At 32.5% G+C, this 26,383-nt stretch overlaps 1 protein-coding gene across 1 annotated transcript in view; it reads right to left on the minus strand.

The window, feature by feature from the left end:
• Positions 1-121: 121 nt before the first annotated feature.
• spn-E (tudor domain containing 9 protein spindle E) overlaps positions 122-26,383 on the minus strand; it is a 28,630-nt gene continuing 2,368 nt past the window's right edge. The window contains exons 3-21 of the mRNA XM_088242089.1: positions 25,747-25,968; positions 25,052-25,127; positions 24,544-24,668; positions 23,658-23,819; positions 21,268-21,476; positions 19,274-19,449; positions 18,827-18,990; positions 18,291-18,458; positions 16,933-17,095; positions 15,774-15,901; positions 13,523-13,735; positions 11,800-12,029; positions 7,929-7,983; positions 7,731-7,825; positions 6,624-6,783; positions 5,334-5,558; positions 4,544-4,759; positions 3,262-3,381; positions 122-386 (exon numbers count right to left, since the gene is read on the minus strand). Coding sequence (XP_088098215.1) covers positions 177-386; positions 3,262-3,381; positions 4,544-4,759; positions 5,334-5,558; positions 6,624-6,783; positions 7,731-7,825; positions 7,929-7,983; positions 11,800-12,029; positions 13,523-13,735; positions 15,774-15,901; positions 16,933-17,095; positions 18,291-18,458; positions 18,827-18,990; positions 19,274-19,449; positions 21,268-21,476; positions 23,658-23,819; positions 24,544-24,668; positions 25,052-25,127; positions 25,747-25,968 — 3,117 coding nt within the window. The 3' untranslated portion in view covers positions 122-176. The remainder of the gene's footprint in view (positions 387-3,261; positions 3,382-4,543; positions 4,760-5,333; positions 5,559-6,623; positions 6,784-7,730; positions 7,826-7,928; positions 7,984-11,799; positions 12,030-13,522; positions 13,736-15,773; positions 15,902-16,932; positions 17,096-18,290; positions 18,459-18,826; positions 18,991-19,273; positions 19,450-21,267; positions 21,477-23,657; positions 23,820-24,543; positions 24,669-25,051; positions 25,128-25,746; positions 25,969-26,383) is intronic.

Below are 26,383 nucleotides of genomic sequence, written 5' to 3' on the forward strand. Positions count from 1 at the left end.
TCACCAACTCAATGGAGAATGCTGAAAGTTTGCGGTGTCAAGAATAATTGAAATCTGTCTTTGCAAGATTTAGAGACGGTTTTGAACTACGCAATAGCGTAAATAATAATTTAGGTAGGTAGGTTTTCAAGTATACATAGTTTATTTTGGCATCAATGACTAATTTTCTAATACCCTCATACATAATAATTATAAGTGAAAAATGTAAGGAAATTAATATACCTAAATGGACCCTTCAAATTGACTTGTATGGGACAATCCTTAATAGGTGGCGGTTCAATAGTAACAGAGGCTATAGAATTGTATTGCTTCTTTTGCTGTTGATTTAATGCATTTTTTTGGTTTGGTTGTAGATACTTTGAAGTCTCTCGCAGATCTTTATTGAGCTGAAATATTAGAAATTTTTACATGGATATTGTTGAACACGCAATGAAAAATTACACTTTTTTTATTTATAGAGATTTTTTACCAAAATAAGATAAAAAAAGGCCAAAATGCATATTCAGAGATTACATTTTTAAAAATTCTATTACATACATTCTATTATCTATATGTATAAATGTTAATGTTTGTATGTGTGTCCTCGATTACAATTTTAGAGGGCTCAGGGTGCATCTATGTGTACTAATAGGTCAATGGTTTTATTTCAGAAAACCGAACCAGTTTCTTTGGTTAAGTAAAAGCATTATGAAGCCAACTTTGTAAGTATACTTAATAAATTTTTATCTTGAGAGGAAATGTGGTCTGACTTTTCTTCATACAAACTTATTCCTGTATTTTCACCCTGGATTATGGCACTATACATATTTACCATCAATGTGTCTCAATAGTTTGGGTTTATTGATAAATAGTTTATTATGGGAACTAGAACCATCCAAAAACCTATAAAAATGACCAGTTTTATTTGCGGTCTTTGGGCGCATACAAATATGATAACTATTTTTGAAAAACACAAAACGTAACGATATAGAAAATTTCATTCTGAAACTCTATTTTTTTTAAATAACAAAATCGGTTCAGTTTTGAAGGGCGGAAAATGGGACAACGAAATGTCGATTTTGTCTATTTTATTTATGCATAAAAGATCCAAATGCAGTTGTCTTTTTCGCATAGCATCGGGGGAGGCATCTTCAAGACAGCAACAGGAAAACAATGTTCGAATACCTATTTATCGAAATTCTCTGTCCTCACAATGTATGTAAACCGAAACACAAAAATAATAATGAATACGTACACATCTAATTTGGACTAAATACAATAATTGATATCAAACATTCAATTGTGTTGATTTAAATATAATACAGCTGACCTGGCGATGCTTTGCTATTGCTAGATTTGAGTACATACTAGTATATAGATTAAATCAACAAAGAGAAAGGGAAACATATGGTGACCACCCAATCATAAACAATAAGGTAGAAATGGAAAAAAATAACCATAAAGTATACACACAAGTACATCCTTGCCACTTCTATATTGCAGGTGATTAGAATGGGAATTACAGATCATCTATGGTTAACGTCAAGCTATTAGTCCCATTTTATTCATTCAATAATGAGGAACTTTAGCCCTACTGGAAATTTGATACAAAAAATGTTTTCTTGCGCGCAGTAATAATTAGAGCATTAAATTGTACGGTGAAATTTTTAAAAAATGTACGAAAAAAAAAATTATTTTAATAAAAACGCACTACTTTGAATGACGTCACTGGTTCATATGAACGATCCAATGATATGAGAGCATTGAAGGATATCCGGTTTGGTCACCGTAAACGAACCAATCGGAAGAACTGTCATAGGACAACCTCCGACGTCGCACGCGGAGTTATTTCAGAAACACAAAACTTTAAAAAATCTTAGCGCTGATAATACAATATAAAAAATATAAAAAAATTGGCTTAGTTACATACTACTGGATTCTATTAACAAATAAATAATTAAAAAAAGATACTGAACTTCCTCATTATAAGTGATATAAAATTAATAATCCTGTCAGTAAATACGCTTTTGTAAACAAAAAAACAAAAAATCCGGTTGTGGTCCTGTGGCTAGTTTAGGCTTAGTTCGAACCCCACTCTACCCCAACTCGATTCCATTTTCTAATAGTGAGTTATTTACAACTCGTTGAAAATGGCCCTCAAAATGAAATATTTGGGTAAATCATAAGAACGCAAATATTTATTTTTATAAAAAAATTTAAAAAAATGGAAAAGCAATTATTTCATTCCCAAACTGATTATAATAGCAACAGCAAAAAAGTTGCCAGCTGTACAAAATGGAAAATTCCAATTTAAGAGTTACTTTATTATTTACTTTATTATTTTATTATTCCAAAACACTTTTGATCATAATAATTTGAACAGAGTTTTGATAAATTAATAATGCAATTTATACTGAGCGTACAGTAAATCAGCTATTACAACTAACAATAACAAAAAATATGTCACGAAAACAGTTGAAGACTTGGATTTATGCACCGTATTCGGTGAATTTAACTTAGATTTTTCTGAAATTCAAATTACCACTTCGTGGAATGCATTTTAACTTGATGAAACTTTTAATTGAACTTCATTGCGTTTGACAAATATTCTGATGATGTTTTTTCCCAAAACTATATTAAATTTGATTTTAAGATGAAAGAGGGCATTTTTGAAAGAAAAAACATTTATTAACATTATTTCATGAATTTCACTTTAACACGAGAGGAAACAAATGTATGGATTGAAGTATTTGGGACTTTTTTATCTGGTAAACTGGTGTATGAGTGTCGACGTGTCACCTATAATTTAGATATTTATCAAGAAAACTGTCTTCACTTCACTTGTTTTTGTTCATATTAAGCTGATTTTAGCTCCTAAAGTCAGGTATTTTTATTAAATTGCAACACCATGGATGATCGACACGACTATATCGATACTATAGACAATAAAACCACAGAAAATGTTTCTCTGATAATATGGACTCTAGAAATCACTCTGAATATATTATAATAAAAAATAAAATCTGTAACATTTACCAAAATGTAATTTATTTATCTATATAAAAAATTCTCAACGGTAAAATCCAGTAGTATGTGGCATAAACATTTGAATTTTTTAAAAACATTTAATATATTGAGTTTATTTAGGTAAAATGATATAACTTCGTGACATTAAGTTGATTTGTAAACTGATGTAAAAATAAATAAAAATCGAGGGTTTTGTTTTTTTCTATAAGTTTTCACAGCAAAGAGATTAATAATGGCAATGGAGAAATTACTCACTTTTGATATATAGGTTTCTTCCGCAACTTGCCCGTAGCCTTCTCGAATCAATAAATTGTTTATATTTAAATCTCCCGCAAACAACTCCAAGGATACCACACCCATGGCAACTGAGAATACCTAAAAAGCCATTTATTATAGTATATTATTCCACTACTATGAAATATTATGATAATAATACTTTTATATAGACAATTTTACTACTGAAACATATGATTTTCATATAAATATAAATAACTGATATTAAAAAGAGAAATAAAAACAGAATCCTTAAAAAGAAAATAAGGGCCAATTTTATTTTCATTGGCGTTAAACGTGTAAAGAGTTGGAAACGAACAGGCGAGTTGAAGACTTTTTCTTTTTTAAACTCAAAATTAAACAAAATAAACAAAGCAGTAAAAAAAAAAGAACAAATTGTGCGTAAAGAAAAATTAATGAATTTAGAAAAATCAGAACATGATGGGAATAAACAATAATGTTCTTATGGAGGTCTTAACAACTGCGTGAAAAGGGATGAGTGGATCCACTCTGCTGTGGTTTAGAGAAGTGTATTATTTGAGGGGGTTAAATGCAAAACCGCCACTGTCCATGATCACTGTTTTTGGGAAGACTAACAAAACCAGTATCTGAATTTCTTTTATGTTCAATGTGCACATTCAACTTAAAATGAATAGTCCTTTCACTATCTGTTATACCACGCTCAAGTTGCACATTTAACTTAAAAGAAATAGTCTTTGAGCTGCTGGTTTTGTTGGTCTTCCCAAAAACAGTGACCATGGACAGTGGCGGTTTTGCATCTAACCCCCTCATTTGAACTTTTGACGTTGACATAGACTCCTGGCTCTTAATGAATTATCCATGGTTTTAATATTTTTTATTACAGCGGTAATTTGTTAAACACTCAGGCCTAAGAAAAAATCCAATTGAATTATTATCAGTTTCCTGTCTCTGCCATTACAAACATTAGGGCTTCCTAATTGAATTCCTAAAAAAACAAAGATAATATTATGTACACTCAATGCATGTAAATTTATATACATACATTGAATGTACATAATATTATCTTTGTTTTTGAAATCCATTCTAAAACTAGCGTTATATTGGTCATAAAATATTTACACTAAGGATGGACATTTCAACAGAGATGAAGAGCATTTTTGAGAAAAAAAAAATAGATATTTTTATTTGTATGAAGGTTAACTAAAATTATGAGTCTTATTTTTTGATGCCAGTCTAACCTAACAAATGATATGTGATTGTGAAAAAAAAAATGGCAACTTACTTTTCCCAGAAGTTTTTTTCCTCTAGTCAGATTACTAAAGCGATGGATGGCTTCTTTTGTCCAAACAGCCCTCTGATCTTTTACTATGGATGGAGATATTTCTGTCAGGACACACTCAAATGCAATAGCATGAAGGTTCAGCATGGGTTCCATATTCAGATGTCTTAATGTGTTCAGTGGAACCACAGCATTGTTTCCATAATCGATGTAGAACACCTAAAATTAAAACAGATGATATCAGATTACAGTTTAGAACGTTTTGTTACTTTTTTGTCCTTCCGATGTTATCATGTTTTGGTAGAAGGCCCTAATAAAGGAAAAAAAAAAACTTTCATGCCCGGTTGATTAAATTTATAGGTAATATTAAAAAAAATTGTATACAATTTACTAAAAAAATAAAAATACATAGAGATTTTCAAGACTCGCGAGGCAATTTATTTGGCCACACTATTTAATTTAATTCTGCTAGAAAAACTATATTAAAAGGTAGAAAAAATCTGAGAAAAATTTGAATTGCAATTCAATAATAAAAAACTTCCTAGTCAATCATTTTGATATAAAATACTATCTAACTTCTTGGTTTAGTTTTACTATTTTATTTATTGAGCAATAAATGCTTTTGCCTAAGTGGGCATCTTCAAAACTGATAAAATTTTAAAATTAAACCAAGAACTTTGATATTTGAAATGAAAATTTTTACTGAAGAGAATCTTCATAGTCATATAATAATGTCAGTGGACCTTTAATAAGATAATTATAGTTGAAAAAGAATAGTTTGAAAATAATGTACCCAAATCATATTGTTTTCCATGACTTTTTCAATCTTGGCTCGGTAGTACATTGTGGGCTGTCCCTCGGACTCCTGGAATGGAGCGGCGCACAACTGTCCAGATTTCGGCTTGCGACCCAGCGGCACCAAGGGCTGGGAATTATTTAGGAAATCGTAGAGCCAAGCCAGCTGGTTCTTGGTGGGCTCTTCGGCATATTGGCACCAGAAATGCCCGCAGTCTATCATCTAAAAATTAAGATGAAATTAGTGTACATTCGATTCTCATGTCCAAGCGGAGAGTGATGGTGGGATTTTGCGGTGGTATGTTATAAACAACACCGCGTAAATCATTTTTGTTATTTTTTATATCTTATATCAACTAACAGATTAAGATCAACAGTCGAGTTGCGTGGACACTAGAGAAGGAGGAATTGTGGCTGAGAATTAAGAGGGTGCTCTAAGAATAAGAACGAAAAGGTAAACCATGAGCTGGTAAGCGTTATTTTTTTTCACCTAGGTGTATAGGAGCGTAAAGATTATGAAGTACAGTGAATAGAAGTAAGATATAGTGATAGTCTTTTCGTTGTAAAATTTTGAGCCATTTCAGTTGCCTACGATAATCAGAAATGCGGTCGTATTTCCAAAAACAAAAAATATACCAAATGTATGTATTCTGAAATAATTCAAGTTTATCATAACTTAAATCAGTCAAATTTCACTCCTGATTGGACCGTAGTTGATGGTTTGAAGTAAATATTATTTGACTAACATACTGGGACACTTTTGTAGGTGACTGTTTTTTACAGGGACACAATATCGCCTACCATAATATAACCACATCAGCCGTATTTTTTTATTTTTAAACTTTCATTTTATTATTCTATCTTTTCACTACCAATGTCCTTTAGACTTATGACTATAGTCGTCATTTCCTAAATGAGACATGATTTTAACAACTTCAGGCGGCATAACCGCAAACATGTTAAAAATCATGTTTAATGGATGCTACCTATTAACTCCACGGTACCACATTTCCTACTCTTTCAACTTATATTTTTGTTAATTTTAGTAAATATTAGTTAAAATGGTTGACTACAAAGTTAATGCTTTAAACATAAACAATCAATATTTTTGTATTGCAAAATAGGTTTCGTTTCTGACTGCACATTAAATATTAAAATCACATTAAAAAAGCACAAATTTCTTTTGGTACAGACAGAACATCAACTGAATAACAAAATACTTGAGGAGTAATATTTTAGAGATACATAAATCAATAATGTATAAAAAATATAAATGATAAGTACATACGTTTGAGATGACAATATCAATATAGGTTTCATCTACGTCAGGCAGGCGTGGTTGCAAAATGTTTATTACTAGATCCTCAGATTTAACAGAGGTCCATTCATTTGAACCAGTTGATTTGCACAGCCCCAAAGAAGAGGCGTATTCCATAGATTTTTGGTATCTGAAAATGAATACATACATACGGTAAGTATTTTGTTTCAACAAATACAAAATAATAAACAATGTACAGTCCATTTAAATCTTTGTTTATAAGTGGATAAAATAATGTTTTGGAAATACAGTAAAACCCCTAAATTACGTTTTTTAAGGGACTGACAAAAAAATGTAAATGGAGGGTAATGGAAAAAAATATTTCAGCAAATATTTTTTGTTGAAAAAGTTATGCAGCAATGTTTGAATTATTTTTTTTATTGCAACTTTTTGAACATCATATTCATAAATAATAAATGTCTGTAAAATACAATAAACTGTTTGCAAAATTACAATAAAAAAAACATGAAAATGGCGGCAATAGTTTTGATTATCGATTTGACTTACCAATAAGTTGGTATAACGATAGAGACTAATGTCAGACTCTTGTGCTGTCAGTTTTCAGGGTGGATTGCAATTTTTTTCGTCCAATAAGTTGGTATAACGATTAGACTAACTTTAGACTCTTGAGTTGTTAAAAACACGAAAATGGCGGCAATAAATGTTCGCTATACACATTAAACTGTTTTTAAAATTACGAATTTCTCCGACAAAATTGGTATAATGATAGAAACTAACTTCAGACTCTTGAGCTGTCAGTTTTCAGTGTGGATTGCAAATTTCTCCGACGTTACGGAAAAAAAAAATGCACAACTTAAAGTTCATTAATTTGTGCCATCTAGTTTTAAATGTTTTTGGAAATAATATCATCGTGCCACCATTATTTCTTGAATTTTAGTGAGAAAGTAAAATGTTTTCATTTTTACTTTTAAAGCCACATAAATAATTATGCTACTATTTCTATGAATGGAAAATGAATTCAGGAATATTTCTACATACGGAACTTAAAATGTTTGGACTTGTGCTATTCGTATCGCTCACGTGCAAATTTGTTCATTAAAAATCAACATAACTTACGGCATCACTTGTATATTCATCAGGTGTTTCAGCTGTCGCAGTTTTAATGCTTTGTATAAGGACAGAGCCACTTTGCCATGAAGAATTGCTGATTTCTAGATTAAAAATAAAATTTATTATAATAACTTGCAAAAGTGCGATTGAGTTATGAATATTTTAGCAACAGGAGTAAAATAATTGAATTGTAAAAGCAATTACCCCATTTTTATTGGTGGCATGTGAATCTCTGTTGCGAAAAGTTACATACACCTTGCTGAAAGATAAAAACAGATTTATTTTGAGTTCAAACGAGATTACATTGTTCTGTGCTAACGTCATAGATACAAATTTAATAGAGTTTGGGATTCCTTTCTAAAGAAACCCCACAGAAACATTACCTTGCCATAATGAAAATTTAAAATAAATAAACATTGACTCGTCAATATTCATGAATATATCAATGTTCCAATTTTTCTCAAAACTCAACCGTGCAGAGTCAAAACACATTACCGCATACTTTCCTTGCATCTTGAACGTAAACCCCCATCCATGCATATTATAGAAATGTTTTGTACTTTTTTTATTATTCATGCTTTTTCTAAAATGTATTTTTAATACGTACTGTATGTAATACGATGATATGGTTGTTATAGTTGAGGGAACTAACTGAACTAAAACTATTCGGTAAGTTTAGTAGCTAATGACGTTAAAATAATTGAAACTATGGTTTGACAAAAATATTGTATCTTAAAATACGGAAAAGACAAAAATTATACCATTTTTTATTAACAAAACTAATTGAGATTCAGTAATAAAAATATCTATTCACTAAAGCAATTGCAACAAAACTAACTGCGATCTAACATGTTCAGTATTAGATGCAACAGATAAAATGAAATATCTTGGTGTATACATAGACCAAAACTCAAAATGGAAAGACCATATCAGTAAACTAGTTAAATAAATGTATATACATATTTATTAGATTAAGAAATATTTTTATAATAAATAATTTAAAAATAACTTATTACTCAATTGTACAATATTTATTACAATATGGTATTGTTGGATGGGGTGGTGCATATACCAATATATTAAACCCTCATAAAATAGTACAAAGTTCAATTGAAAGTAATAAAAAAAAACCCCTCAACATTCAACACGGAAAATCTATACAAATTACTTTAAGTTCATACAGTAGACACTATTTACAAAATAAATTCTATTATACAAAATTTACAAAGAAGAAAAATAAACGAGTTTGAGAAGAATAAGTCACTCAGATACCAAGATAATAATATCAACATTCCTAAATTACAGACAAGTTATGAAGTTAAGAATAAAAAAATAAAATAATCTCCCCAATGAACTAAAAACTATTAAAACTAATATATCAGTAAATAAATTTCAAGTAAATTTAAAGAATTTTTTTAAACACGAATAAAAACAGCATTCTATTTTAATTACTGTTTTTCTTTTTATTTAGAAACAAAATTTTTTTTTTCTCATGTCCATATATTTGAAAGTATATAACTTCAAATTACTAAATAAAAATAACAGTGTAAGTTACTCTCCAAGCACAACAGCTAGTCTCGTTTTTGCAAAGTTAGTTATAACAATAAAAAAATATAAAAGTAGAATGTAAGAGAAAAAAAAACATGTATTATTTATTAAAAAACAAAAAAAAAAAAATGTTACAATTAGCGCCAAATATTAAATTAGCAAGTACTGCCACTATAAAATTTCTATCAAGAAATGAGTTGGGCACGGATTGACGAGTGGATCAGGCCAAATAGGTAAAAAGTGTTTATATTTATAAGCATAAATGCTAAAAGCAAAATTTTATTTAATATGTAATTTGTAAAGTAAAATAATGTAAAATGTTTTCCTTGGCACGGGACACCCCAGTGAGGGAATATTATTTTTTTAAAAAGTAGGAAAATCTTATAATAATAATAATACTACTACTACTACTACCATCACGCCATTTCCCCGTAGGGGTAGGCAGAGAGAATGGACCGCCACACACGTCTATCCTGGCATACACTCCTAGCCTCTTCCACATTCATACATCTTGTCATACATGCCCTTCGGTTCTGTCTGCTTTTGACATGACCAGACTTAAGATTTTGGTTTATCTGATCATGCCACGTCTTCCTTGGTCGTCCTCGTCTAACGTTGCCGTTCATTTTTGCCATATATACTTGTTTTACCATTCTCTCGTCGTCCATTCGTTCTACGTGGCCAAACCATCTCAGAGACCCTTTCTTAATCTTATCAATTATACTTGTCTCAGATTTACACTCTCGCCTGATTTCATCATTCGTAACCCTGTCATACATTGATTTTCCACACATTCGTCTAAGAGATCGCATTTCAACCGCGTTCACCCGGCTTTCATCCTTCCTCTGCCAGTTCCATGTTTCACTTCCATACATAAGTGTTGGGACTAAAACTCCATTGTGCACTGCCAGTTTAGCTTCGATTGACATATTTTTATTAGAAATTACTGTGCTTAGTGCTCCGTTCATTTTGTTGCCCGCATTCACTCTTCTTTCAACATCTTTTTCTACTCTTCCATCTCTTGAATACATGCTTCCCAGATACACAAATTCTTCTACTTGCTCGAGACATTCGTTGTTTACATTTATTATGCAGTCAGTAACCTCACTATCCCTTTCAAATACCATCACTTTTGACTTACTTTCGTTCATCGCCAATTCGCTCTCCAGGCATACATCATACATTCTAGAGACTATTTGCTGCAAATCAGCCTTGCTGCTTGCTAACAGAACTGCATCGTCAGCATACAACAAGCAGCTTACTGAAAAATTATCCATTTTTGCTCCAATACCCATACATTCTATCTCTTTCATACAGTTGTCCATGTATAGATTAAACAACCATGGTGACATTACACATCCCTGTTTCACGCCTTTTGAGATCGCAAACCAAGATGTAAATCCCCCATTAACTCTTATACACGCTGAACTCTCCTCATAGAGAGACGATACTGCACGTATAAGTTTATTGTTTACTCCATACTTTTCCAACACGCCCCGCAATTTCATTCTATCTACTTTATCATACGCTTTTTGCAAATCGACAAATGCGCAGAATAGTTTTTGACTTTTTGTCAAAAACTTCTCCGTTAGCATTCGCAGCGCAAAAATTTGATCCGTGCATCCACGTCCACTCATAAAGGCTCCTTGCACGTCCCACACTTTGTCTTTCGTCACCTTTCTTACTTTCTCGATTATAATTTTCCCATACAGTTTACCGACAGAACTCAGAAGACTGATGGCCCTATAGTTTCCACATTCCGCACGAGATCCCTTTCCCTTATATAAAGGCATGACAACTGCCCTCCTCCAATCCAACGGCGTATGTCCTTCCTTTAGGCAGAGATTGAAAAGTCTGTGCAGCCATGTACCCACGATCTGGCCACCACTCTTCAGATATTCCACAGCAACCTTATCATACCCAACGGATTTTCCGTTTTTCATACTTTTCAGCGCACTCTTTATTTCTACCATGCTTATCTCACATGACCTATTATCACTCGTATCTTCCTCTGCACAACCAAGCTGTTGCTCAGGGACACTTTCAGTACTTTCGTATACTTCCATAAAGTATTCCATCCATCTCTCTTTCACTCCTTCGTCATTCGTTAGCATTCGGCCATCTTTTGATTTTATCGCTTTAATGTTTCCACTTTCGGAGGAGTTCTTTGTCTTTTTCACCTCTTTCCAAAACAGTTTTATGTTTTCATGAAAATGAGTGGACAATAATTGAATAAAATAAATAAATATTTATATTTCCTATTAAAAAATTTAAAAAGTTACATTTTATGAAAGAGTTACCCACTAAGAAAAAATCTTTGGCGTAAAGTATGGTTCAAATGGAATTTAAAAAAGAAAGGATTTCTTCGGGTTACTTAATCTTTCTCTGGGTCTTGACAAGTTCAATATGTTGAGGGTATGTAAAGAGGCCATAAAAGTACTAGTTTAAAATACTGGCATACATGTGCAGTTGGTGACAGCCAAGGCAAATGGGTTAATTTAAAAAATGATCATGTTAATAGTCAAACCTGGTGTTCTCTTCAAAAGAAACAACGACTTCTTCATCCGAGCAGTCTGTAAATAGCGCCTTAACCCTTTCGGCATAGATCATTCCTGGTAATCGGGAGTCCATGTTGCGCAAGTACACCGTATTGCGGGGGTCTCTTCCACCCAACAACTTGGTGGCTTCACGTTCCTCGGTTTCTCCACCGTGTGAAAAGGTGAAATAGTACGGGTAGAAAGCACCCGCTAAGAGGAACTAAAGCAGAAATGACTTTTGTGGAAGGATTTTCAAAGGAGGAACCAAAAATATTTAATAATTTGCATAACAGTACACAACCTAAAATCAAGCTTTCTGCCACAGGAAATAGCAAGTGTAAAAATGTAATTTCAAAGGCATTTTAATTTTATTAGCTTCAGTCAAAAGTGAAAATGAATGTCTATAATATTCTGCCCGTGTCCGGGCGAATTAAGAAAATCGTTCTGTGTGTGAAATAGAACCAGGATTCTGGACGAGTGTTTTCGACTCGATAGCTGCTCTCGGGTAAAAATCCTGAGTAAAGAAATCGAGTGGAGATCAAGTCTGCCTAGTAGTGTAGAGGTTGGAAAGAGGATCATGCTTGAGGTTTTGGGTTTGATTCCAGGGTAGGTCAACATGAAATCTGTTGCTTGGATCTAAACGGACCAATGTCGTAAATTGCGATATTACAGGACAGTAACTTTCAGCCATTCTGTGACATTTTAATTTTGTATGATGTGTTTAATAACAAATATGAATAAAAAAACATTACAACATATATTATGTTTGTGCATATAAAATAGTTAAATACATATATTTTTAATTGAAATTGATCCTCTAGAAAATTTTGACAAGAAAAAAATAAATCTGACATTGGCCCTTTTAGATCTAAGCCACAGAAACATTGACTAAAAAGGTGGTTCTACACTGTAATATTTCATACACATGGACTGGTGCCTGAAGCATAATGCTGATGACCTTACCTTCTTGTAACAAGGCAATCGATATACGCTGCATTTAGTGACTAATGCAGTGCCCTATGCACCATATGGTAACAATTGTAATAATATGAAAGAGCAAAACTCACCCACATACATTTTCATAAATCAAATGATAAAATCAGTTTTTATTTGACAAAATAAACCAAGTGTAACTCTTAGGGTCAACATGTTACGAATATAATATTCCGAGTATATATTATACAGAATTGAAAAATTCCATAAGTGAACATAGAAGTCAACTACCAATAGGCAGAATGGTGAATGTTACACAGTGTGTACAATGATCACTTAACCCAGCCGATGACAGATCATAAGCACTGTAAATGCCTAGACTTCCATATTCTCAAGAGCTTTGTATTATTCATCGAGTTGGTGTATATTTTGTAGAACTCCATTTTAGAATCTTGATATTTAAATCAAACGCTGATTTGAGTATACTTATTTGTTTTAAAATGCCCTGATAAGGCCAACTGTCTTTTTTTTAATATTGAAAAATTAAATAAGCAGACAAAAAACAGTGTTTGATTTAAATACTAAGCTTCATTTCTGTTGAAAAAATATCTAATATTAACTCTTGAATATTCACAAAAACCTCCACCATCAAAATCAGATTTGTACGCTTATGATAATTGAGCGGGCATGTGTTGAGTTAAAGAAGCTAATACATTGGAAACAAATACAAACTCCTAAGTCAAAAAAAAGATTGGGGGATGTAGTAATCTAATGATTTACCTTCAAAATGAGCGGAAGTTCTATCAGATCCCAAACATTTCTGTTTTGTTCAACTTCTACGATGCCCTCTCTGGCAACTCGCCGTTTCAACTCATCAACGAGGGAATTCAACTCATGCATGGCATGTATCTGTAGGAAAGCTGACTTGGCCCAAGACCTCTCACCACCATGGGACGTGTTGAAGAAGTTTTGAGAGCATAAATGTTGATACACCTAAAATGAAATGGCGGGTTCATAAGAATCATATAATAAAAATAAGATTTATAGCACCCGCTTTTTTCCTATACATTTTTTCGCATATTGTTATCCGTTTCTTACGAGATAGTTACGTATAAACAACTTCTCTAACATATGGTATAGGTTTGCATATTCGGCCGCATTCCAATGCGATGCCCTCCAGCCACCCGCGCTTACCCCAGGCCCCGCGAGACCCCTAAATTTCTCTTCCCCCCTCGATTTTGGCCTTTATAAGGCGGATTTCTAGCCCCAGAAGTCAGAGTATTCCAGGTCGTCCTCTAACCTTTCTGCTTACCTAACTTCTTGGTACTTTTTGGTAAGGACACCCACTTAGGGCTCTCCTAGCGAACCAGCTTGCTTTCCTTTCCTGGAACTCTTTGGTACTAGACTATGCCCTGGCTCTCATCCCGTACAGTCATATTATACTGTCAACCCTTGCTTACCTAGTTGCTTGCGTTGTTTGACACCTCCGGGTTCTTTGGTCAGACATAAAATTTGATTAATCGAGATCCTGTAGTCATATTATACTGCTTAGATTATTATTTTCAGAGGAATGCCTTTTTTCCAGTATGATCGGGAAAACAGGCATAAAGCCCACAAAATCCCAACACAGAAAACAAAGTATAGGAATATAGTAAAGCTGGCAACAAACACAAATTAACCCATAATGACCGTAAACAATTTATTTTTTATAAAGTTTATATTTGAAGCACTAACGTAGTGGTTAAAAACAAAGTTGCTTTATTTTTTAATGACTGTCTAGATTCCTCAAATATATCCAACCCCTCCTCCCATCCACTTGGAATAAACAATTGAACATTCGTTGAATTCTTGGTAGGGGTGAGTGGTAACCAATATTTGATTTAAAGATTGGCAAAAAAAATGGTTGGCGATGTGTTCTACTTGGTGCAGAAAAAATAATTTGTTTGGTGCATCACAAATACGATGTTTTGGGAGGAATAGTAAGTCCAATCAACAGGTTTATCAAACAACAAACCATCACGCTGCTTCTTCGTAGGGGTAGGCAGTGGATAGAACTCCATATCACTCTGTCTTTGTTTACAAACCTCGCTTCCTCTACATTCCTCGGTGTACCGATACAATAAAAACGAACATGTGAAATTATACATGGTACTTCTTATTATACTATTGGGATAATTTATAAATATTTTATAATGTGTGCAATGTGAATGTATTTTTTTAAAATGCCAAATAAAGATTATTATTATTATCATTCATGCATGTTCTCATGCATGCGTGCCTGATTTTTGACATTTCCGTCTTCAAATATTTGTTGGATTTGGTCATGCCATGTCTTTTTTGTTTCCTGCATCCATCAACACTCATTCGTAGAGTAAATGTTTTTACCCACTCTTTCGCCATCCATTTATCTCTTATGTCAGCCTTACATAATGCACAGATCTCGACATTTCCTTTTACCACACATTCACCTGAGAGATTTCATATTGACAGCATTCAGCCTACTTTTATCCTTGTTTTTCCAATTCCACATTCACTTTAATACATAAGGGCCGACACCAGGGCTCCATTGCGAACGTCTAATTTTGCCTCCTGCGATAAACTTTCACTTGTCAAGGTTGGTTTTAGCGCACCGTTCACCCTGTTCCCGGCACTCACCCTCAAACAGGTTTATATCTGATCTAATTACAAAAAAATAATTTTCCAAAACACTTTTATTTATTTATTAGATATCTCACACCTATTAAGATAATTCAAATTATTTGTATTTTTCACTGAGAAATTCGGTGCCGTCTAATAAATTAAGTGATTTTATTAAATTTTGTTATTTAATTTGAACTATTTGAGTAATGCATTTTGTCTCATAAGGACATTGTCAAACTAATATGGGAATGAACTGGGTTGTGATGCTGTGGTAGTGTTGCGAATTCTCGAACCAGAGGTCAACTTGACACTCCTTTTATAGCAAAGTTATTTACAATACGGTGAAAAGGGCCCCGATATAAATTTAAAAAATCACTGAAATTTAAAATACCTTATACACATTCAAGAATGCGATGCAATCACTCGATGAACCATCTGCCCACGTTAATTTAGAATTGTACGCCATCAACCTTTTTTGGAATGGTGTACTGAACACATTCTTGACGCTCATTGCTGCAGCTAGAATATAAAAAATTGTTTCAAAGATATTTCTGGTTTTTAAAAAAAAAAATATACATCTTTCATCCTCCCTCTCTCCGACGGCAAGCCCATATCGAGCTTTGGTCTCCTGCAACATTAACATCGAACTCTGTTCTAGGACAGACATCTTTTTATAGTTTTTTTTTGTAATTTTAAAAGTGGGTTTTCCACCTACTTTATTTGTTTTAGTTTAATGTATATTTTTGATAGTTGTTAGCATTGTACATTGTAATTTTACCATTCCTGTAATAATCTAATGAGAAAGTTCAGTGTCTTTTTTTAATTTTTTACTTTGCTAATAGACTATTAAAATAAGCCAATTTTTGTTGAAATATTGCATGTAAGGGTTGCTTATTAAAATGCATGTCATGTTTGTTTTATATTTTTGTGCAACACTATGGTGAAGCTTAATTGTGGGTTTTGCATGCTGGTTTAATTGGTGTCCTGATGAAGAGACAGGTTTGTCTCGAAACCGGTAGACATAGAAAAGTCGGTCAGTGGTTATATACAAATATTTAATAACATTTGGTAAATATTAATCAATTTATGTATTATATATACGGCTTACATTAGTTACATGAAGAAACTGAACAGAAAGAACATAAAACTATGTAGCAAAGACAGAAAAGGGCAATAAAATTATGGTATACAATATATTCATAAACACTATGAACATATAAGACTTCGAGTTAAAACATGCCAATTCATCTACGAAAGGTCAGAAGATCTATCCCAAAGGATTCCATGTTGTGTGACGAATTGACTAATCTACACATTCTGGACATTAGGGCATAAACAAAAGTTGCTCTTAAAAGATTTAAAAAATAGCAAAAATAGAAAAATAAAAATAGCAGATTTTGATTTTTGGGGACATGGTTGGGAACATGAAAAGAAACTGATTCATTAATTAATAAAAAAAACATTACCACGCATGCATGTATGTAATAAAATAGTTAATATGCAAGTGCCTCTACAAAATGGTGGCAAGAAAAATACAAATAATATATTACCCATTGTGATGCAGTCATTTAGGCATCCAAATATGTATCCGAGAACAATAAGTTTGGAGAATCTAATATCGAGGGGCAGTTTAGCCATTATTCTTCCCATATATGTAATGTCTCCATCATCAACAGATATTGCTCCCGATACCGTTTTGAGCATAGCACCCACCTAAATTGGAGGAATAAAATTACTAATGACAAAAATTAGTTGCCAAGTTTTAGTGGATGCAAATGTGATTGATAAAACTCAACTGATTTCATTATGTTATTGTATGCTCGGGGGAGCATACAATAACATGGATAGGGGTATCCAATAATTTCATTCTGGAGTAGTGAGATTTTGACATGCGAGACTTTCTCTTCATAATAAAAATGATAATAAAATACAACCTATTTACTTAATTTCACAAAAAATTTATACTGTAGCCTGAATATGAGGTTTTTCTGTATTTAAATAATAAAACAAATAAACTAAATAAATTGGAAATTCTAGAAATAAAAAAAGCTGTCAAACAAAATTTCAATATTATAAATAATCAATTAAACTTAAGCCAAAGTCCTATTTTTAGTATTTTCTCTATAAAGTCTAATCCTACCTTAAATACAATTACCCCCTCCCCTATCCTCATCGACGCCCACTAATCTGTTCAATGTTTCTTTTATATTTTATTTTATTCAGAAAACATAGTCATATAATAAATATTAAAATCAACGATTTTTTAACATAAAAAGACTAATTAAGTTTTCATAAATTATGCGAAAGATGTAAACATTAAATGTGACAAACAAAATAATAAATAAGAAACTCAAGTGAGAAAAGAACAATTGTTAACATTTGGCATTTCCATGGAGGTTATCGTTGGTAATAAATAAAAATACCATTTATACAATTATAGGGATAAATATTGCAATACAAGAACAGTTAAAAACATGGAAGTTTAGTGATTAAATATCCCTGTAGTTGCTGAAACTAGTCAGTTGTGTAAATAAATAAAGTAGTTCATAAAACAAAGTTATCTTATTTATCTCTCAAAATATTATTTATAACGATGAACAACAAATTTAGTGCTACAAATATAAAAACAAACAAAATATATAGAATACAGTAATTACCAATCCAGACACTACATATAATGTTAAAAATATAATTCCTTTATTATAGATTGTCATATCGACATTTGCAGATGTCTGTTAAACCCACACCCACGTAACATGTCTGATTAAAAATACAGAATGGTGAATGTTACACAGTGCGTGAAGTGATCACTTAATGATGGATCATAAGCACTGTAAATGGCTACTTATAATATATTATCTTCTCAATTAGGATCTCCAACATAATTATACAAGTATATTCATTTTACCTGTTTTAGATTTAACACAGTCTTAGTAATATTAGTGAGGTCTGGAGGGTCCATAGCAAGAGCTAGGATAGAGACTGGTGGACCCATATCTAGTAGCTTGGCTGACAAGACCAGGTTGTCCAAGGGACATCGTTTCATCTCAGGAATGCAATCCTCAGGCAGGGTGTTCTGTAAGAGTCAGGTTATAAAGTTTACAGCAGTGGTAAATGTGATTATAAATAAAAAATATATTTTATTTAAAAATCATTCAAACATAATATTATCACTGAATTACTTTCACGTGTGTGTCAAACAAACCAATACTCTAAATATAATAATAGATAGTGGAACATTATTCTGTTCTTCAGGGCCCAATGAATATAGAAACTAAAGCTACCTCATACGTTTAACTGGTTGGCGTGCGATTGCAACAAATAAATGGAAAATATTAACAAATAAATGGTAAAAAAAATTGGCATCAAAATGTGAAATATTACAAATATGGGGGTTGACTAATATAGAGGTTTCACTGTATTTAAAATAATTGTAATTCTTACGTAGAAGTCTTGGTGTACCATCCTATAAACACGTCCTTCTCTAACACGGCCAGCTCTACCTGCTCTCTGTTTGCAGTTGGCTTGAGAGGCCCAATCCATTTGGAGCGAGGAGAAGTTAGTTTCGGGATTGAACTTCAGAACCTTCGTAAGGCAGAAGTCAATAACTGTAAAAAAAAGTAGATGTTTACAAAATACAACACTCAATTATTCCTTTCAATGAATGAAGGAGATTCTGGGAAGGGTATTTGCAATGGATAACTCCGTCAAAGCCCAGTTGTGCTTTGCACTGGTATATACTTTGTGAATCATTTGTTTTAACTTCTTCTTTAATCTTTTTCGATCACAGCCTATTTAAGATATAATGTGATAAAAAAAAATGCATCTACCAGTTGCGAAAGCTGTGCAGTGATATTTTTAGAATACACCAGTCGGGGTAATTTTAGTTACCATATTTGATGTCAGGAACAGTGATGGAGCTCTCGGCTATGTTGGTAGCGAGGATGATCTTACGAAATCCGAGTGGAGGTGACCTGAATACTCGCACTTGCTCTTCGGTGGTAATGGTGGAGTGAAGAGGAACCAGCCACCACTTGCAGTCGGAGTACGCTGGGTTGACACTCTTGCTGCGAAATAAAGCAACCTCATGAATAAAAATGAAAAAAATGCATTTTTATGATTTATAAATATTTCATATTTGTAAATAACTGAATACTAGAAAATGGGATAGTCGTGTTGGAATGAAGTTAAAACCTCAGATCTCTGATCTATGGGTCTGCAATACTACCACGAGATCTGCAATACGAACATGTAAAAGGCATTTAAACCACTACATAATGGTCGGTGATATTGCAATACCGCCTAAACTGTTTTTATTAACAAAAATGTTTTACTGCAATAAATTAATTATATGGACTATGAGTCGGTAGTTTTAAATTATTGCTATTTTTACTCTAAATAGTGGTATTGCAGTATCACCGACGATATTACGTTTTGTTTGCAGTCGAAAGGGTACAAAATAAATTCTTGCGTTTTATAAATTATGAATTGAAAATACCTGTAGAATCCTTAAATTATGATTTCCTTAGAAATGAAATGAGATTACTTGAATTATCTGATCGTAGAGTTATTGCCAATTTATTATTCTTATTTAAAATAATGAAATCGATAATTGACAGCCCTGCTCTGCTTGAACTCATTCAAATGCGAATACCTAGTAGGTGCACTAGAAGTAAGGAATTATTTTTTTGCAAGAATTCGCGGACCAACTTTGAAATGTACTCTCCTATTCCCAGGATACATAGGAATGGAAATGAATAAGAACAAATATTCGATATCTTCAATACAAGTTCTGTTCATGAATTAAAACGAATTCTCACTCGTTATTTTTTAGAAAAATAATGGATTTATTTTTAAATATATTATAAAATTTTACTTTGTTTCCTGGAATATGTGATTTTTTATTTCTTTATTTAACATGTTAGACATAATTTGAAATTGTACATTGGTGGATTTATTGCCAAATGGATGATTTCACTAAATGGAGGTATTATTATTTAGTAATTTCACTATTTTTATTTTCTATTTTTGTTTTATTGCTCAAAAAACTTTTATTTTTTTAAGTACTTATGTTGTATTAATTTTTTTATTATTATTATCTAGTTATTCTCAACTTTACTGTGTTATATTTATATTTAGTATATGAGATTTTATCATAGTTATTGCTTTTTTTTATTAAGAAATGTTATGTTTCTTTTTAACTTTTTGTATTATATGTTTGCTAAATTGTTTAGTTTTAATTATTCTATTATTTCTTACTATGTACTTCATGATCATTGTGCACTGCTGTGATTATTTCTGTAAATTGTTATTTTTTTGTAAAAGGTTCTTTGAACCGTTGATGTATAAATAAATAAATCTGCTACTTTGACCAATGGCCGCTAGGATCGCTGTATAAATATGATATTTGTGTTCATTAACATACTAAATAAAGTTCAATTAAAATACTTTAAAAATATAAACGGCGGTTTATATTTTATGTAGTATTTTTTACTCGGTTCAGTATACATAGGCAATATAAAGAATTATTATAAATGTTCTAATAATGTACAGGCTGCCTCGTGGTCAAATAGTCAGCGCGTTTTCCTACCATGCTAGAGGTCTCAGGTTCGATTACAGACCTCATGACGTGAAATATTAATTTAAATAGGTGTTTTAACACTAGAATATTTTATAGTCCCTGGACTGGCACCTGAGCGTAATACTGATCATCTTACCTTCACATTACAAAAATGATCAAGATACGCTGCGGTTGGTGTACCGATGCACTGCCCTATGCACCAGGAAGAATGAATGAATGAATATATGGTAAGCTGTGAATTTACAAGGATGATTTATCTTTGCTCCCAAGTAGAGTGAATAGTTTTCAGCAAACCACAACTCACCGTAATTCTTGATCATTTAGCGTTTTGTATAGTTCTTCTATCTCAAATATTCCCGGCAGGAATATTAATACTGAGGGCCGCGCACTGCCGCCAGTTTCATTGTTCTTCTCCTCTTCACTATCGATAAACTCGAAAGCATTTAATATTTTCAGAGTGAAAATATACATATCCTTGGAGATTCCCGGAACAGAATAGTTTATTTCAGGGAGCTGGAATAACATTAACGGGCATGAGAAACGTTTGATGACTTGAACGACACTGAGGAATGCTATATTTGAAAACACTGTAGCTACGAATGAAAAATTACTAGTCATCTATCATTCACCCAAAAATTGAAACAGGCAAATTAGGAATTTGATTTTTATTTTAACATGTTCGCGGACACTTTTCTTTCATTGGGTCCACCCATATAGACGCATATAATAATTTTCTTATTTTTTGGAATACATAATTGGACAGCGGTTGATGGTTTGAAGTCAATCTTATTTAACTAACTTACTGGAACACTTCTGTTAGCGAATATTCAAAATATATACAATATCTCCTCCTACCATATAATGAGTGCTATAGGTAATTGGATATAAAAAATGTTTTCTAACAAGCGGTAAAAATTAGAGCATTTAATTGTTCGGAGAAGTTTTCCAAAAATGTTTAAAAAAATTAAGAAAATAATATTTCACTTTAGGAAGGTTTCGAAAAAGAATGCCCCTTTAATTAATAATCAAATAACTTTTTAATATAGCCCATTACACGATGTTCCGTTGTAATTTATTTATTTATTTTCAGTTCACAAACAGTAAAATATATCATAATATAAATACAATTTATAAAATATAAAATAATAACACTAAACATCTTTCACCAATTATATGTGAACACCAATAGTCACAAAAGAAAAATTGTATTTAGACCAAAATTTAGTTTTCATTATATGTTATTAAAGCAGTTTATTAGAATTTAGGTAAGATTAATTTTAATAAAATTTAATTTAAGATAGATGCAATTTATGCAATCAAATATAATTTTACTAGATTAATAATAAAGTCTCGTAGTAGTAATAAGTTTTTTTAAATGAATATCAATAAAACATTTAAGTTTGTAAGTGAAAATTCTTGATGGAAGTTCATTGTAATTTATTATATAAATAAAAGACGAGTAATAATCCACAAATTTGGAATATCCAGTGACCGGATTCTTCAAAATAACTTCATTTAATTTACTTTCATATGATTTTGAATTATCTATCCTTACCTCTGTTTTGTATAAATACATTGAACTCCTTAATAAAGATACCAGTCTCGAAGATGTCGCGAAAGCGATGAAACCGGTCACTGGATATTCCAAATTTGTGGATTAAAGTATCACTTGTCTTTTATTTATAAAATAAAAGTATATCAATAAATTATAGTAATGGTCACCCTTTACTTAGTAAACTCATGCTTCTCCCTCAACCTCTTTTAACTATTTCTCCCACAACACCAAATATTTTCATAAATTATAATCAGTGCATGTTAGTGTTATATACTAAAAGCATGTGGTTTCAAATCAGCAAGTTGGTTTTATATGTATTTGCTACAACTATGGAAAGGGTGTATAGTGGGATTTGCATGTTAGTTTAATTGGTGTCCCGACGTATAGACGGGTATGTCTCGAAACCGGTAGACATAGAAAAGTCGGTAAGTGGTTATATATAAGTATGCAATAACATTTAGTAAAATGTTGACCACAAAGTTAGTGCTTGAAATATTAATAATAATTAAATATGTACTGGTGTGTTTAGAAGACTAAAGGAATGCACATTCATTTATTGGGCCTGCCACACACTCAACGAGTGTCATGGGAAATAGCGAGGAAAGGAGGCAGAGACGTAGTGTGGCAACATTACTCATCATGCCGCACGTCATGCTCTTCGTTGTGCCCACCGCTTCCTATTTTGCCGGTTTTTGAGCGCGAGTCAAAGGACCGGCAATATGAGCGCGAGTGGTTGGCCACAATCGCATGGTTGCAGTACGCATGTGGTAGGCATCGAGCGCTCACACAAGACACACGCGTCATTTTTTAATGATGTATATTTCTTTGTATGACATTGATATAATTAGCTATATTAAAAATGCATAGTGCGCACGCTGTCACAGTTTTATCGTCCAGTGTATAGAAAGAGAAATGACAAGTGCGGACCGTCGCAATTAATTGCGCGAGTAGAGCAGTGTGTGGGCGGAGAGGGTAACATCGGGCGGAGAGGGTATCATCGGGCGAGAGGGCGGCAGCGCGAGGAGCAAAGTGAGGAGCAGCGCAAGGAGCATAGTGTGGCGAGGCTATATAATTTAAATTGCGGAAAAACCACATTTGACGGTAAATTTAGAGGTCTTAAAAAATCAAGTAATACTTACTGCTCCCAAACAGGACAGCATTTGCAAATGGAAAATTTTTAGTTGAAACATTCTTACACTGTCTATATTTATAACAGGATACTTTACAAATCCCTGGTATGATGGCATACTAAAGTATGTTGAAAATTGTTCAACATTGAATGTGGCTGACATCAGAATAATCTAGAAAATAGGAAACTCATTTAAATACTAAAATGGTTTATATTAAAATAAAATATATGTTTTCATTCCATTTTGCGGCCAATTTCAGCTTTATTGTATAAACTGTGTTAAGCTGAAATGTCTAACGATTAATAAAACAATATATTTAAAAACAAATAATTCAATAAAATATTAAACATGTTCAGTAAAAAAAAAAAAAAATTACTGAAAAAAAAAAAAAGAATTTGAGAAACCAGTTTCGATTACATCTGGTGAGTGAGCAGTCAAGTTATTATTTATTCAATGTATCAAATTAGTTTTGCAATAGGGATTTTTTATTCTGGATGTTTCCTTGGGGCATTACACACATAAATAACAAAATTTAAAAAAGCTTTACTTGTTTGAAATTAACATATTTTATGTAGTTCAACAGCGATAGAGAACCTGCTTAAGAAGGAAAATGGAAGTCTAGGCGTTTCTTTTTTCAGCAAAAAATGCTTGAAATCTAATGATTCACAAAAATACTTTGATTATGGAGTCATTTTCCACGACCTTATTATGCCTGTCATTTCCTGGTTTAAATGACACTATTCTGCCTAGGTATGAACTTTCATATTATTTTTTCAATTCTGCCATCTAGCTTGCCATTTAAAATATATATCAATTGGATAGGGGATCAATGCACTAAAATCTCAATTTTGTAGGAGATTTTAATTTGTGATTATAATATATTTTTTTAATTCACCTTTACTTGGCGATTTGTGAGCAGTAGTTTTTTAACTACGATAAACAAAAAATCCATTTCTTGATTTCTCTCATGAACCTCATCAAGGATAACATGGGTATAGCATTCCATGCTTTTGTTATTAACTGGAAGAGAAAAATTAATAAGTTAAAATAAAAATTATAAACTGGCGTCAATTTAGTAATAGTCAAAATAATATTTTTAAATTGCAGCATGAGAAAAAATATTTGTATTCAACTGAAAATGTATAATGTGCACATATCGTAATTTCCCTACCCACATCTAGTGGTGCATAGGGCAACTGCATTGGCACTCCATCGGTCTTACGCTTCAGGTACCAGTCCGGGGAAAGTAAATTATTGTAGTGTTAAACCACCATTAAAACAAATATAATACCTATCATCACGGTTTTCTATATGTCAGGGTTTAATTTACACACTGTATGAAAATGAATAGTATTTGTGTTTATTTCTGATGAACCTAACTTGAACAAGTCTTAAGAACTTACTTAATTTTTGAAGTAAAACTCCAGTGGTGACATATTGCAGCCTAGTGTCCTTAGATAATTTAGAGTCCAACCCAACCTTGAATTGAAACCGTATTATTAAATCAATTGTTATAAAAATAATATAAAATGTACAAATTTATGTGTACCCATACACGTACAACACACAGTGGAAGTGGAGACAAAATTTTTTCATGCCTTGATAAATTATTACATCAGCAAGATCTCATTTATTTTAATGATTTTTAGAATCTAGGCTTGCATCAAAAGGTCCAGATCCAGTCTTGAGTTTACAATACAACACAATCGGGGCATTGGTGCATGCAAGCCATTATTTGTGGTGTGCAGATAGAGGAACAGCACATCATTATTTCACAACAGGCAGATCGGAACATTGAATGCCACTTGCTATAGTAACGATGGTACATCAATCACGCTACTAAATAAACTAAATATAAATAATATGGAGTCAATATTATTTCTCCGTTTTGTGGACTTAATATTACTAACATCGACTCCACATCTTAAGTGTAGTCTCCCTCTCAAGGCCGAAATTATAAAATGAATCAGCATAAAAAATAAATAAAACAATTGATACTGATGGTAGAGTAGGCACCGCTTACATGACTATTGGAGAGCACAGCCTTACAAACATGCTAACCATTATACCAAGCACTAAGGGTACGTTATGTATCCACCTGATAACCAACAATGCTGCCCATCTCGAAGTTGTTTTCTTCACAAACTCTGCGAGCGATGGAGATGGCGGCAATTCTCCTCGGCTGGGTAACAATAATGTTACAGAACTGTCTGCGATGGTAATGATCTTCTAAGATCCACTGAGGCACCTGAGTAGTTTTTCCACATCCTGTTGGACCATCTATAATAGTCACAGAGCTCCCTTCAATCGTACCCAATATCTAAAAAAAAAACTATTTTTATAGTTCAGATATTTGCAATGTACAGGGTGCGGCATTGCTATCTTCCTAGTTTCATAGGTGGATAAATAAAAAGCTATTAGAGTTACAACTAATTTATTTTTATTTTTGAAAGCTACAATACAGAAAATTTTACATCATGCTGTTTTGAAAAAAACGTTAGACAAGTGGTGCCCATCTTTGTCTAAACACTTCTGCAAGAGATTTCTGAAGCGTCGCGCAACTCTGGAGATATTCTTGGGGTATATGGGAGTTTCCGCAAGGATTTTCCTTCGGGTTTTGTAAGTTCCTTAGATGTTTATAAGCTTCGGTTTTGAGATAACCCCACAAGAAAATTTGCAAAGGGCCAAATCTGCCAAGTATGGGGGCCACGGAATATACCTCTCGGGGAGATCAA

Source organism: Micrasema longulum, unplaced genomic scaffold (genome assembly GCF_059751315.1).
Source record: "Micrasema longulum isolate JH-2025_06_02 unplaced genomic scaffold, ASM5975131v1 h1tg003292l, whole genome shotgun sequence".
NCBI classification, from domain to species: Eukaryota; Metazoa; Arthropoda; class Insecta; order Trichoptera; family Brachycentridae; genus Micrasema; species Micrasema longulum.